The sequence below is a fragment of the Neltuma alba genome, unplaced genomic scaffold (genome assembly GCF_004799145.2).
Source record: "Neltuma alba isolate B1F8T4 unplaced genomic scaffold, ASM479914v2 tig00010693_pilon, whole genome shotgun sequence".
Taxonomy (NCBI): domain Eukaryota; kingdom Viridiplantae; phylum Streptophyta; class Magnoliopsida; order Fabales; family Fabaceae; genus Neltuma; species Neltuma alba.
The window spans coordinates 1-15,062 of NW_021635533.1; the positions used below are offsets into that span (position 1 = coordinate 1).

Consider the following 15,062-nt stretch of genomic DNA (forward strand, 5'->3'; position numbering starts at 1 on the left):
TGAAGACCAAGTAAATTGTGAAGGACGAATTTCTAAGAATAATTAAATTAATGAAAAGCACTTGGTCTAGTGATGAACTAATTAATTAGATCACAAAGTGAACAAAATGAGGTTCAATTTCTACCTCATTAAAAAAGACCCTTAGAAATATTGTAGTCACAAAATCTCGATCTGAATTAGTCATTTATTCATATATTTGATACTAGACTATGTTATAAAAAAATTTATTATAATTTGCAAATATTGTTATAGGTGTTCAACACGTGGCAGGAGATATGTTGAGGCTATACCTAAGGGGGATGCCGTTTTCATGAAGTAACCAAAACTTATTCCTTTTCCCAGTAGGGCAGCAACACTTCAACAATACATCTCACACACTGATCTTTGGCAGGTTTATTCTTACAAATGAGCTAATGCTTACTATTATCTTCATCGTTAACAACTTTTGACATTTAACATGTTACATTTATTTGTTTATAATGGGGATAATTCTTAATCTAACCAAAATATTTTTTTTTTAAGTTAAGAAATACTCACCTATCAGACTGGTGCAATGTTTAGTATATTACAAAAATAAGTTACATTATTTCAAGTCATGATAGTACAATAAATCTCAAACTCGGTATAATGCATAATGGATAAAGTCACACATAAAGTTAGTTTGAAATAGTTAAGAAAACTACAATGAGAGTTTATTCTAATGGAAGGGTTAGTCCCTTAACAAATAAAAAATCAATGTTTAAATCTCTTCTGTAAGATGTGTTCATATTTAGTACCTGACAGTATCTCAAACATGATTGTCTTTAATAGAAAGATGTATATGCTTAGCAAAAAAGAAAGTAGTTAAGAAACTTCCGCCTCATTGGGTAGCATGGAATTGGAATTAGAGAAGTGACAGTAAAAACGGAATAGAAAAAATTAAAGTTTGGTACAGTTGATTTCACTTCTTTATAAAATCCAATTCCGAAAAAATGATGTGAAACTCACTGCACCTCATTTCCTCCCTAAAAAATGACTCACATGAATAGGAAGCTTCCTATTGAACATTTAATTTTTAACTTGGAAACGAGAATTATATTGTACGTGTTATCAGTTAATTAGGTATTTACGTGAATTGAAAACCAACTCTCATGTGGCACGATAATAAAGCAAAGCGCAAAGTCCTCAATCTCGTGAAAGAGCAAGAGTTTTTTGCTCTTCTATTCTTTCTATATTAATTTTCTCAAAATAATAATAAGGGTATACGCATAGTATTGCAGTGGATTCTTCATGACTGGAATGACAAAAAGTGCTTGAAGCTATTGAAGAATTGCCACCAGTCCATTCCAGAAGATGGGAAGGTGATTGCAATGGAGTCACTGATATCTGATATGCCTGAGACCTCTGCTTCTGCAAAGTGCAACTTCCAAATTGACGTCTTCATGATGGCTCAAGGTGCTGCTCATGGAAGACTTCGAAGCCATCAAGGTTTCCTCAACCTTGCAAAAGCTGCTGGATTTAAGGATGTTCAATTCAAGTGTTTTGTTCGTAATTTCTGGGTTATGGAGTTCTTCAAGTAGTTAACTATATTACCTACCATTTGATGCTGTGATTGTTTTCTCTCAATAGAATTGATAGGATTTCCTTTTTAAAATTGAATTGATAAGATTTTGTTCCAATTTATGTTTTTGTACATGGGAAATAAATTGGCATTGCGTGATCTATATAACTAGCCCCACTAGTAGAATAAAACATGTGGTTGTTGTATACATGGGAAATAAACATAAGATTGGCTCGCAAAAGGTGATCTTCCCCAAAATCCAATTATCTCAGATCTCTCCTCGCTTGCATTTTCGGATCTGGTCTGCTAGATAATAAGGTTAGGTCTTCCTCTTGATGGCTTTTTACAGAATGATAGCTTCAATTGCAACAAAACACATCCATATCATCCAATAGATCCCATGAGAAGATTGATCAAATTGCCTATCAAGCATTGTAAAACCAAAATCAGGTGTGCACCCAGTTTTCTTCACTTCTCATTGCACTAACTTGGCATCTGTGATACACGTCAAAAAGTTCACTATCCTAAAGGATACTTCATCTCTATGAGGAGATTCATATACCTCAGGATTCAACAAACTCTTCCTATGAAAAATTCTATGGGTAGCATGAATCAACTGCTGAAATTCTAAAGAAAACCCAGCAGGCAGAAGAGGAGCTTATGGTGCTTTTTATCTGTTTTAATAAGTGGCTGAAAGTCACTCTTCATATAAGCAGGAGAGAAAAGTAATTATTGGGAACAGTTAGTAAGTGCAGGGAAGGTAAACCAAACATTTTAGACTTGATCAACATACGAGTTAATTTTGCGAATTAAAAGTGAAAGTTATCCAAATATAAAGAGGCTAAACGTGCCGAGGCTTTTGAAATACTTTTTCCGCCCTCTAATTTTATAATATGCTGCATTCTCTATAAATAATCTGCAGGCTTCTCCAATCACCTTGACCTTCACAGACAATGTGAATCAATCTAGTCTCAAGGTTTGTTCAAGGCTAAGAATGCAGCATCTTCACCTGGAATTCAAGCAGTCTGATTCTGAGGGGCAGCCTATCTTGCAGAAGATATAAATCAACTTGTCCTCGCATTTCGTATTGTTTTATGGCATTGACTTCCAATGAGATATTATACATCTTGTCCGATAATGTCAAGGGAGGAAGAATTGCGCAGAATGATAAAATCTAGTCAGTTCGGACCTTCTCTGACTTGCTTAGTATGACTACACCAATCACAATAAGCAAGGCCCCTGCAACCCACTGCCAACCAGCATTTTGCATCAGCTATGCATAAATCAAGAACCTTGAATACATAAAATGAAAAGGCATGATTTCTCCCTCCAAAATCCACATTAAATTCAGAAATAACACTGGAAGAAACATAAGCAGAACAAAAAGCAGATATTATTTTTTGTCAGTTAACCGTTTGTTCGTTTTATTATTTTGTCAAGTCAGATATAATCATTATGAATCCATTACTATTGCTACATTGTTGGCTGATTTTGCGAAGATTAGATTGGAGTTTTTCTTCCTTCTTTCCTGCCCTGTACATATAATTCCTTTCCATTCAATAAAATCTGAATTCAAAAGTTCAAATGGTCAGAAATTCATCATCGTATCAAAGCCTATGGATTTACATCCGTTGTTCAACACAATTTGGCAAAGATATGGCCATCCACATAAAGAAGGCAAAAGCCACATGAAGTTGCTGCGTAAACCAGCAAAACTACCTCTTCAAATCACGTTGGAAAAAAAAATTTAAAAAAAAAAAAAAAAAGCCTTTCGAGGTTACAGTAAAATCCATATGTTGATGATTAGGGTAAAAAGTGATTAATAGCTTGCAAAAATCTAAGTCTCTGCATCACAAAAGATTGCGGAGCTAATAACTAAATCAAGACCTTTGCCATAAAAAGTAAGGGGGCGAAGATAATGGAAATAATCCTATGAATGAAGAATATTGACGTTGTTAGGTCCAAGATTGCTAAAATCAAGGCCAATGTTACACACACACAAATGCAGGCCAAAGGGCATAACACTTTATCAAAAAAACACAGCTAGATCCGCTTTTAGTAGAGCATAGTTTATTGTTATCTGATAAAAAGTAGAAAAGATGCATATAAAATTTTCCAGTATTCGGAACATGATCAAAAAGAATATACCTTATAGGATACTGGTTCCTGAAACAAAAAGAATCCAGCTAAACCAGAAGAGATGAAATTGGTAGCAAAGTTTGTCACGGTTGCTTGCAGGGATGAAAGAGCCTTGAGACTGTTGACATAACAAGCCCACATCACCACATTGAATGCTACAACCAGCCCATACCTAAGAAACTGATCAGAATACGGTTATTATATATCACAATTACAAAGTAGGAGAGGAGAAAAAGGCAAAAAGGCTATGATGAAAACATCACAGATATATTGAAATCACTAGGAAGCAAAGAGAGAACACATACATATGCCAAAATCCAAGCAATTACAGTTACATAAAACTAACTAAATGCAGATTTCTCATGTATGTGTATGTATTTCTGTGGGTGTCTGTGTCTTGTCTTTGTGTGTCTTTAACAAGCCTGGACTGAAACTCTGCAGTTGCAGAGCATACCGAATATCAACTGTATACAGTAGATATCCGACCGACACGATTCTTTCTAATTTATCATAACGTAGATTCCATCTTGTTTTGCTCACTCTGAAAGTAAACATGAGAAAATGCAAAACTTAATGTTTCACCTCCTTGTCCTTTCTCAAATTCCCCTCAATCCAGAGAGGACAGCTGTTTTATTAGAAAATGGTAATACATTGCTTTGGCAAATTAATAACATAACAATGGATAATAATAATAACAATAATAATAATAATAAACCTGCAAAACGGAGAGCTTTGCAGAAATGGCCGCCATAGCAGCACAAAATCCCGCTGATATTGCCCATGCGTAGCCTTTCCTCTTCCGATCATCCATCTTTTAAGTTCTTCCAGGGAAGTTGGAGGTAGCTAGACACAGAGACACAGAACAGAAAGCACCGATTCCAAATCCAAGATCAGTCTGAAATCGCTCGCGATCGAGATCTCCTAAGATCGGTAGCGAGTAGGAAACAGGAGATCGATGTGCAACAAAATATATGATGCCGCTGGTTTGCAACGCACGATGGATACGAGACTAGAAGTTTGGGAAAATTCCTAAACCCGAAACCGAAATAATTTTTATCCCTGATGGTTCCAGGAAATATTCAATAAATATCCTTCCCAGGAAAATATTGCAACTGAACAGAGAAACAAAGAAAATCTTACGCGAGATTAAGGATTGAACGGAAAAAAATTCTGGGGGCTTGTCAGACAACCAAGTGACCATCCCACACAGTCGAACTGCTTGGGAACGATCCTCTGCGGCGAAGTCGAGCCATGAAGATGGACGACCCAGCCAATAATCACGCTCTGATCACCTGGTCATAGTTCATCAACCAAGCTGCGGATCTTGTCTCCTTGATACTCAAGGACACAGAGGTACGAGCCTATAGAACAGATCCTGTTCAAGTAAGGTCGTGCCCGTGCGTCGCTGTTCCTGCACTTATATAGTATTCGTGTTGGTTTTCTATAACCAATGTGGGATCTCAAGGTCCGTCAGATTTTTCCCATTCGGTGGTCTAATAAATTCAATTTCAACTTGCATCCTCTTCGACGCTCGGGCGGGGGGGGGGGGGGGGGGGGGGGGGGGGGGGGGGGGGGGGGGGGGGGGAGACCAGAAGATTAATTAAGAGAACACCATCATAAGAAATGCAACATGGAATTGCAGTTTCTCAAGGGGAAAATTTTGGCACGTATTCAGATCAATATATTATCAGTCATTCTCCCCAGCAAGCTGGCAGCAAAAAGAACTTCATATTCAAAATATTATTTCCTAACAATTTTTTCATGGGTTTTTTTTATAAAAAAAAAAAATCTAATACGTTCTTGCTAAGCCGTCCATTCCCAGCAACACTTCAATGCAACCCATCAAATTTCAAAAACCCAACACACATTATATAATGCTCACATAATATCAATCGGAGAATCCCAACAAAACTCTTTATTCCCCCTTTTCCTCCTTAAGTCGTTTTCACATGTCTATGAAAAAATGGGACAATGCCAAAATCACTTGAAGGCAGAATCGTCTTCGCAAAGTCAGTTCTAGCTGCTCTATCCCGACTACATGTTATGTATTATGGAGATTGGAGATATCTAGACTGCTAATACACTTGTTAGCTTGGACTAAATAAAAGTGGGAAGAATTCCAAAATTGCTTGCAAGTGTGAAACCGCTAGAAGATAGTGGCAAAGCACAATAAAGCTGGAATTTTTGCTCTGATGGGCATTCACTGTCTTTAAGTCATCCTATGAAATGAAATGGCAAAAAGCATGAAGAATGGGGAAATGAAGAAGAAATAGATGGCAAAAACCACAAGTGTTGCAGTTTTCTATGGCTGGTATGGTAGTTGAAGAGAAACTTCCAACAGTTGTTTGTATCTCAACTAATAATGGGCTGTACTATTTATCAGTGATATTTACTTAGTTCTGGAACTTCTAATATTTAGTCATGGGAATCAAGATATAGAGTATCGTATTAAGAGGATACCCATGGAAGAAAGGGATCTGGAGGAAGAATAGAAAATTTCTTTCGAACCATGGGATTAATGGTTTGTCAGTAGTTTAAAGACGAAGCATGCTAATAGAAATCAGGGTGGAGCTTGCGAAGTCTGAAATAGCATGGTGAATTCTGAAATAGAAGCATCTTTGGAAGCAATAAAAAGAGTTTTGAAGGCCCGTACCATGAGATTGTAAATGCGTTTTTCCCAGAGGACAGACAGTATTGTGTCCTAAATGCAAAACTATGCACTGATTTAGTATAAAATGAGAACGGGAATAAAATAACACTTATTCATAAATACATGATTAACTCCCACTTCAATAAAACCAAATATCATAATGAAACCTATTCTTACATTTTCCCTTTTCTTGAATCCCTTTTTCATGAAACAAGCGCACGTCATGTGAAATCTTACCCGAATTGGAATTGGCATGGGTATGTTGGCTAAAGACAAGTTCAATTGGAAGTGGAAATAACTTGTCTTCTTGGGGAGAGGTAAATTCAGTTAGAAGTATCTTAGCTGTCCAACTAATAACATAATAACCCGAATGAAGTAGACAATGTGTGGCTATCAAAGTATTAGAAACCAAATCGATCAAACTGGTTAAGACATTTATTCAAGTATTAATGGTCTAACTGTGGTCAAGCTGCTTAAATATAACCAATACATTAAGAACTATCTTCAAGAAATGGGTAATCAGTGTAACCAATAACGGATCAGAAGTGTAAAAACGTTCTTTGTGGTACTTATTGAGAGGAGCGTCAATCTCAAATCTTTTGGCAAATCTGGATTTGCCAAAAACCATCGGCCATATGCCACAAGATCTGCTCTGTTCTCAGCAATTGCCCTGTTGCCATCTTCACGTTTATATCCTCCAGCAGTAATGAAAGTGCCATTAAAGGCCTTTCTTATGCGCACAAGACCATCAGGGCATTCAGCTTTTTCTTATCCGTCTTCCATTTTGGCTCACCATGTGCAAGTATAGAATGCCATATTGGTTTGGTGAAGTTGCCATATATAAGGCACGTTCTTTCGGATTGGAGTCCACACATTCCTCAGGATCTGTAAAAGGTGACAGTCTAATTTCCATCGCTCTGGTCCTATCTCATCAGCAACTGCTTTAACAACTTCTAAAGGAAACCGGCAACGGTTCTCTAGTGACCCACCATATTCATCTGTTCGGTCATTGACTTGATCTTTTATAAATTGGTCAAGAAGGTAACCATAGGCACCATGGATCTCAACACCATCAAATCCTACAATTAAACATCTATGATCATATTAAACTTCCGTCAAGTTATATTGTCAAGCAACATTCATGTTGCATTTTAAAGTGAAATTGGTTCTTAGTTTGAAAGCAGGCAAGGCTGCCCTATTTTAAAGTGGGAAAAAAACGAGTATCCTTTTGTTACATTGTTACCAGAAAATAGATGTCAAACTCAGCATTGTGCTGATTTAGATGTTACTTATTTATCATATGACATTAAAATTACACTCAATTTTTGTGCCTAAGATAACAAAGTAAATTTGAAGTTAAATCTTGGATAAAGATGTGACAAAGTGGCAACATGTGATCATTTCACAAAATAGGAGCAACGTAGCTAGTTTGCAATTAGAAGGACTAAATTGAACCTTCAGTCAAACGGGAAGAACCAAAATTGTATTAAGCTTGTTGTTCGTAACTACAATCAATGTATTAAAACAAGAAATAATATAGTTTGTAAAAATCAGATTGTGCAAAATCCTCAAATAGCCAGCTGATTTGTGAAGTAACCCGCCTTGCAGGCATCATTTATATGTTATCCTAAGGTGGTCACAAATAATCTTGTATCCAAATAGTACTATTGACTTATCCAAATTTAAGTTAGGTTGGACCTCATACTGGAGAAAGCTCTCCCAACGTGTCATTTTTTATCCACAAGACTCCCAATAACTTGCTTAAAGAGTGTTTGATATTTTGTGACTTAACCCAACTATTATTAGTAACACATTACTTATATCAATTACGGTGGAAATAATCTGACTTCTCAAAACATTTTATGGTTGGTATTTTTTCCCCAGAAATTTTATAGTCAGTAGAATTACCAGCTTCCATAGCATTTCTGGCTGCTACTCGGAAATCATTGACAATTTGAGGAATTTCATCTGTTCTCAACCTTCTGGGTGGCGTAAATCGTGCATGGTCAGTCATTCGCTTGTCTGTGCTAGATATTGGGGCCTGTCCATTTGGCTGGTAACCTTTTAACATAACAATGTACGTAAGATGAGGATACATTCAACATGTACATAGAACTTAAGTATTTTCCTTCCATATAATGCAGAAGATAAAACAATAACTAAAAGTTCTTGGAAGAATATGCCTTTTTTAATAGCGGAAGTAATTAATACAGGTGGTGAATAAGTTGTTTCAAAATGATAAGAATTTTACCACCATGTTGTAAGTTACAACCAAACTATATTAAAAACGTTATCATCAGGTTTAAGAAAATTGTTACACAGTTATATATGAAACTTACAGCCACAATTTAGGTAATTAACTACCATGTTTTCAATGTAATTGCTTAAATCCTAGCATTCTTACATCTAGGACCAAAGGAAGTAACCCATTTATATCATACAGGTAACATGGTATGATGGGCGAATAACTCTAAAAACTTTGTCGTTAATTTCCTAAGCCCAGATGCTAACATTCCCATAACTTTGTAGTGATTTAAAAAACATGCCAAAAATGTTTGCATAACCTGGTATTAACTAAGGGTATTTCGTCCTATGTCCAATTTGATCCTTTGGTTTTCACAAATAATATTAATCATTGAGAGATTTCTTAATAAAAATTCTAAGATTTAGATCCATTATTATAGTTCTTGATAAAATTTAGCTAGAGAATACCTGTATTTGAAACCCTTCCAACATGCCAAATCTGACAAAAGAATATACCACCTTTGGCATGAACAGCATGCACAATGGGTTTCCATGCTTCCACCTGCTCTCGTGTCCATATGCCTGGTGTATGCTCATACCTTTACATTAAAAACAAAACACCAAAAAAGAAACACGTTTTGTAAAACATCCTAGAAATATATATATATATATATATATATATATATATATATAAAATCTATAATGTACTGATACTTTAGAAAAATAGGCATATTTACGTCAGATACATGATACACAATATGTGTATTATACTTGCAGATACGCACACCAGCTGTGTTGTTTTGTATTAATCCATATTGCCTCAAATCTTTACAGTAAAATAGGACCTTTCTTGTACTTCCATGGTGGGATAGCAAAAGGATCTCGTGAGCGTTAATGGAAATGTGACACTTCTGCATTTTTTTAATCAACTGATGTTTTGCATTTAAAAATAAACAACAAATAGTAGTATCTTTTTTTTGTGATAAACAATAAATATTTTATCTGCAAATTGTTATGGACATTTATTCATGCATGTAGTTTGTTCTAACATTTATCCTATAGTTTTTAGAACATTCAATACATATCTTTACCTTTTTTATCAGTAGAGATATGTTGATTATATATATAAATAATTATACAAATGCGTATACATCCCTCTACTCATATCCTAAAATTTCAAATTCTATCATATCTTATATATCATATTATATCATGTCTAGTACCCAAATGTGTTGATGCAACATTCGATAAGATTAACATGAAAATGATGAAAATGTACAAATTACCCTTGAGCAGTGTTAGAAACACCAGTAGCTTCAGCAATCAGAAGACCCCCCTTAGTAGTTCGTTGAGAGTAAAATAAGATAACATGAGGCTGAGGAACATAGTTGTAGCATCTCTGTCTAGTCAGTGGTGCCAAAACAACTCTGTATGTAGTTGATGCATGTGATTTTCATAGCACACAAGTAAAGAAGATGTATGCACAAACAAATTAAAATTATCAACACCTTGCTATACTATTTCTTGAATTCAGATTTCCTAACCTTTTTTTAAGAATAATTTATTTTGGGCAAATTCCTCTCGATTATTCCTTGATTGCTTAAATGTCTTCTTTTATTAAAATGAAAAATGACTCCCAACAGATGTTGACCTTTCAGATTAACTGATTGATAAGAAATGATATTGTTGATTTTCCCACCAAATCATGATCATTCCAACAGTAGGTATTTCTCACGGTATATTTCCACGAATAATTTGTTTTCCTTCAGAAATTGTTATGTTGAGCTCAATTCTATGAGGAAAACCGTGAAAATTTGTTTTGGTATAGCGAATGGCCTTTATCACACTAAAAATGAAGCAATCCATACATGGGAAAATGATAGTCATTTTAACTGCACACTGATCATTCAGTTAATAATTTGGATAGTCCACATTTACTCAACAGTTTCTATCTTTAAGAAAAGAAATCATTCAAATCAATTAAACAAAAAAGATTTACTCAAAATAAGTTACTTTTCACCTGAAAAAGAAAATTCACTCAACTTTGCAAAAAACAGGTGTAAAACTGTAAATCCTCAAGAAAATAAAAAAAATAAAGCAACAGGCCTAAAATAAACTTCTATTTTGAATTAGAAAACTATAAGCCACTCATACTTTTTGGAAAAGAATAATTTTTCCTATCTGAAGATACCAAATTTCAAAATTTGTGATTCTCAAGAATGATAGACATCACGATCCATATCAATTCTCAGCTGGGAGTTTTCACAAACACCTTATCCGCATGAACTTTAAAGCAGAGAAATAGAAGAAATCGATGAGGAGTCTGAGTACCTATGGGATAGATTGAAATTGCCCATCTTGTAAGGTGTAAGCAGAGGAATAACGGGAGCTTTACCAGCCATTTCTGCAAGACACTACCAGTATAGTTCGTATCCAACTGCTCCTCTGACCATATGAAAGAAAATCAACGCAAGATTTCAGTGGGCTTAAGTAAAACTGAGATTTTCATATTAAATTTGAATACATGGCGCGTACGGATTCAGTACGTGGAGGAAGTCCCCGCGCGTCTCCCATTACGACGTTGTTTTCTCAGAACTATTGATGAAACCATTGTCTTCATAGTTTGATCATAACATTAACCGCAAGAGATCGCGATTAGAAATTAGAAGCAGATTTTATGATAACTTCATAAACGAGCTCGATGCATGAAGAACCTGGAGAGCCGGAAGAAAATGTTGAATCCAGCAGGCTTGCCAGAAACCTCGAATATGACACCGTTGTCTTCTCCACGCATGCTATACGGGGAGAAGTAATACGGGCCAACCCGTGACAGAACTGGGAGGTCTTTTTAGGACCGGCTTCCGAAGGGTTGAAATTTTTCCAACTCAGGCCGCCAATTTTTGTAAACTTTTTTTTTTACTTTTATTTTCTTTTAATAAAATCAACCCAAATTCCTAAATACTTAAAATGAAACATGTAAATAAAAATTATCATAAATAAAATATGGAATTCAAAGTTTCAAATGTCTCAAAATATCAAACATACATGATACATTCTAAATAATTTAACAAATATCATAGATTAAAACATAAATCCAAATTAACAATAACACAAAGTCACAAACATAATCTATCACTACATAAATCACTATCAAATACTCAATCACGAGTCATCACTCAATATTAATGAGTTAAAAGCATGATCTAAAAATGTGAAATTATTTGATTGAACTTGAGAAGTAAAGTCATAATCTCTTTGTCTAGCTGACTCTACCACAAATAAAGTTTATAATATAAAGTGGAAAAGATGAGAGTTAAGGGGGCAGAGACTCAGAGAGGATAAGAACTCGAGCGAAACGCAAATGACTGAAAAATGAGGGGAGGAAACTGCTGCCTTTCGAAGCAGAAAATTCAAAAAAAAAAAAAAATAGAGGGGGAGAGACGATGCGTTTTAAAGGGGAAATTTTTTTTTTAAAAAAAAAAGGTAAAACAGGCTAGCACACTAACCCTATGGATTAGCCCACCGCAGGTTCGGTCTTAGTAGTTACTGGCTTAAAAGATCCATTTTAAAATGGTTCTAATTTTTATCAACCTAACCTGTGACTTCTTGACAGTTTAGTGGGTTGAGCCTACGGGTTGAACCCATATTATCAGCTCTAAATTCGAGACACATACATGGTTGCGGCCCACCCCCCTACTGAGAGAATTATGGGGTCGTGGCTTAGAGGATTGCGTTTGCTGGCGGCAGATGAATCGGCATATCACTGTCTAAAATTGTTCTCGAATTATTAGTCGTCTAAGGCGTATTTGGATTATGTTTTACGTTACTGTCAAAACTCTTCTTATATTCTTATTTTCACCTCCTATTTTTTAAGTTATGATTTAAAATACTACTGATAAATTATTAGTCATAAGTTCCATCCACACTTATAACAACCTTCCACGTAAGTTAAAATAATCCCTCTCACATACTTACTTTATACTAAAAAAAAGTAAAAATAGAGTAATGAATGCAGAGATTAATTTTGACAGTTGGAACCTCGGTATGTTCACTACTTCATTCAATGCTCTTCGTGTCATTTATAGTTAGAGTTTTTCAAGTTTCCGTTAGACACAAGAGCTTGTAACCTTTGGGATACCGATTGCGTGTGTTGGGAGTTGTAATGGTTGCTCGTAATAAATGCACTTTTGACACAGTAGTTTGAGCTTATAATATAACTGTTGAGCTTCATAACTTGTGGAAATGTCTCGGTAGAGAGGTAAGTTTTCTTCATGAGAGAATATGAATGAATAACAGAAGAAATGATGATCCTTGGATTTAATGCAAGAGGTGAAAATCAAAAATCAAAGATCAAAGAATTAGATAATCAAATTATCAAAGATTTGATCGATAATTAGCTTAATTGATGAAGTTATCGATTAATTGGAAATGAAGCAAACTGACAAACAGACTCATTTATCGATGTCATTATGGATCATACACTTTATGGAACAGGTTATCGAAAAATAGTGAATTATAGTTAAAGTGATTTTACCAAGAGAATACATCTGAAATCAGTTGAAAAGCTTATAACTTGAATCAGGTACCTTCTCTACCTTTCATAAGAATATAAGATGATTAATGAAGGCAGAGAAAAGCTTAAAGAATATCATAATATTATATTTCTGAAAAACAGCGTGAAGACCAATTTCTGGAAATGCATTTGAGCTTTATGGAACAGATTATGGATAATCCACTTTATCCAACAACTTATTGATAATTGAAGTAACTATAGAAAATCATTTGAAATAAATTTATCTGAAACGTTATTGATAAATGACTTGATCGAACATGCTATCTAAAAAGTTATCTGAAACATTTCAAACAGAGTAAGATAGGAACACGTAACTTTTATCAATAAAGTGATTGATAAGTGCATTTATCAATTAGATGATCGATAAATGTGATTATCGATAAAATGATTGATAATTGATTGAATAAAACTTGAAGTTGAGTAAGACTGAGAGAAACTTAATCGAATAGCTTATCAAATATAGTAGGAAGTTTAGCAAATCAGATGTAGACAATTGTAGAGCAAGTTATCGATTAGTATGATTATTAATAAGGTGATAGATAACTCAAAATGTGATCTAAATGGATATGATTCGAAGAACACTTACCAATTATCTGACATGTTATCGATAATCTCATTTATCCCTAAGGTTATTGATAAAAGCCTGTCAACAATGAAAAACTTATCCTTTTTACCTGATAGCTTATCGAACATATGATTTATCGATCAAATGATTGATAATTTACTAACAGTAACCATATTCGAGCAAGTTTACCAATGATCGATAAGGTAATCGAAGAATACATTTATCTAATAGGTTATTTAAAATAGTAGTTATGCAACATGTTATCCATAAATCTTAACAGTATTAAACTCATAGATATTCAATCATTTATCTAACATGTGATCAAACAACTCAATGATCCAACATATGATCGAATAACAGCTTAATAGTTATGCAGAGAAACTTAACTACTTATTTTGTTATTATTAAAACCTTAAATCTAACGAAAAAGTCATTTTTCTTCCTTCTTCCTCTCTATTTTGGCACCATTTATTGTGCTCTTATTGGCGGGAATTTTTCAAGAAAGAGCATGTGAAGGCATGTTATGAAAATGGATTAAAATGATATTTTGGATTTCAAATGACATTTCAATTTAGTTATGAAATTTAAATCACATTTCAATGAAGAGACGCTTGTGAAGTCTAAGATGATGACATCTCACCCATGTAGTTTCAACCAAGTTTGAGGGCTAAGTTTGGACTTGAGATAACCTTCCAATATAGTTAAATTTCATGGTATCATAAATACCTCTTCTCTTCTATTTTCTCAAGGATTTTCACCAAAGCAAGGAAGAGAGGAAGAGAACAAAAATTTGAGAGCCAAAGAGGAAAAGGAAGAAAGAGAAAATAGAAGGAGGAATCACTAAGCAAATCAAGCATCAACTCTAGATAAGAATTGGTTTCTGTTGATGTTTATGTTGTTGCTTGTGTTGATTGAATCTGTCTATGGTTCTTAATAAGTTTAAGGAGTTAGAAACCCTAAGTCTTGATGTTGTCCAAAGTTACTTAAAGCAATCTAAGAATAATTTAAGGTTAGATTGATGATTAAGAGGCAGAAAAAGATAAGAATCTTATGGTACTACATGTGAAATGGAAGAATTTTTTTTGTTGCTCAACCTATGTGTAATTTTCAGCCAAGAGGGATTGGATGGCCTAGGGTTTGATTCATGTTAACTTGATACTTTCAATGAGTTTAGAAGGAAAAATTATGTAAGGTTACATTAAAAGAAAGTGATTGGAAGCATTCAATTTGAAGATGGAAGTTTTGAACCCTAACCCTAATGTTTTGGCCAAATGGAGTTTGATAGGGAAAAGTTGAATTTTGATAAATCTAAGTTTAGAAAAGGATTCTACATGCAAATTTTATGTGGGAA

General features: G+C 34.5%; 1 protein-coding gene, 1 non-coding gene and 1 pseudogene across 3 annotated transcripts; all 3 read right to left on the bottom strand.

Annotated features, from left to right (window-relative positions):
- Nucleotides 1-2,436: 2,436 nt before the first annotated feature.
- Nucleotides 2,437-5,066, bottom strand: LOC114758420 (uncharacterized). 2 transcript variants are annotated; one of them, XM_028947457.1, is made up of 4 exons: nucleotides 4,820-5,066; nucleotides 4,395-4,738; nucleotides 3,689-3,859; nucleotides 2,437-2,779 (listed from the first exon to the last, which is right to left on the bottom strand). In XM_028947457.1, exons 2-4 carry the CDS (start codon nucleotides 4,488-4,490, stop codon nucleotides 2,762-2,764), a joined length of 285 nt encoding a protein of 94 aa, XP_028803290.1. In that variant the 5' UTR covers nucleotides 4,491-4,738; nucleotides 4,820-5,066; the 3' UTR covers nucleotides 2,437-2,761. The 2 variants fall into 2 exon arrangements, with proteins under 2 accessions (XP_028803290.1, XP_028803289.1); XM_028947456.1 differs by having other exon boundaries at nucleotides 2,437-2,789.
- LOC114758426 (small nucleolar RNA U3) lies at nucleotides 4,855-5,072 on the bottom strand. Its single transcript, XR_003741796.1, has one exon. It is a non-coding gene; the product is annotated as a small nucleolar RNA U3 (small nucleolar RNA).
- Nucleotides 5,073-6,820: 1,748 nt separating this feature from the next.
- Nucleotides 6,821-11,373, bottom strand: LOC114758419 (12-oxophytodienoate reductase 1-like; annotated as a pseudogene).
- Between the last annotated feature and the right edge of the window lie 3,689 nt (nucleotides 11,374-15,062).

Coding starts and splice junctions, on each gene's coding strand:
- LOC114758420 (XM_028947456.1), bottom strand. CDS start 4,490: ATGGATGATCGGAAGAGGAAAGGCTACGCATGGGCAATATCAGCGGGA. Junction 3,860..4,394: donor CAAAGCTCTCCGTTTTGCAG/GTTTATTATTAT, acceptor TATTCTGATCAG/TTTCTTAGGTATGGGCTGGT. Junction 2,790..3,688: donor AGGAACCAGTATCCTATAAG/GTATATTCTTTT, acceptor GCTGGTTGGCAG/TGGGTTGCAGGGGCCTTGCT.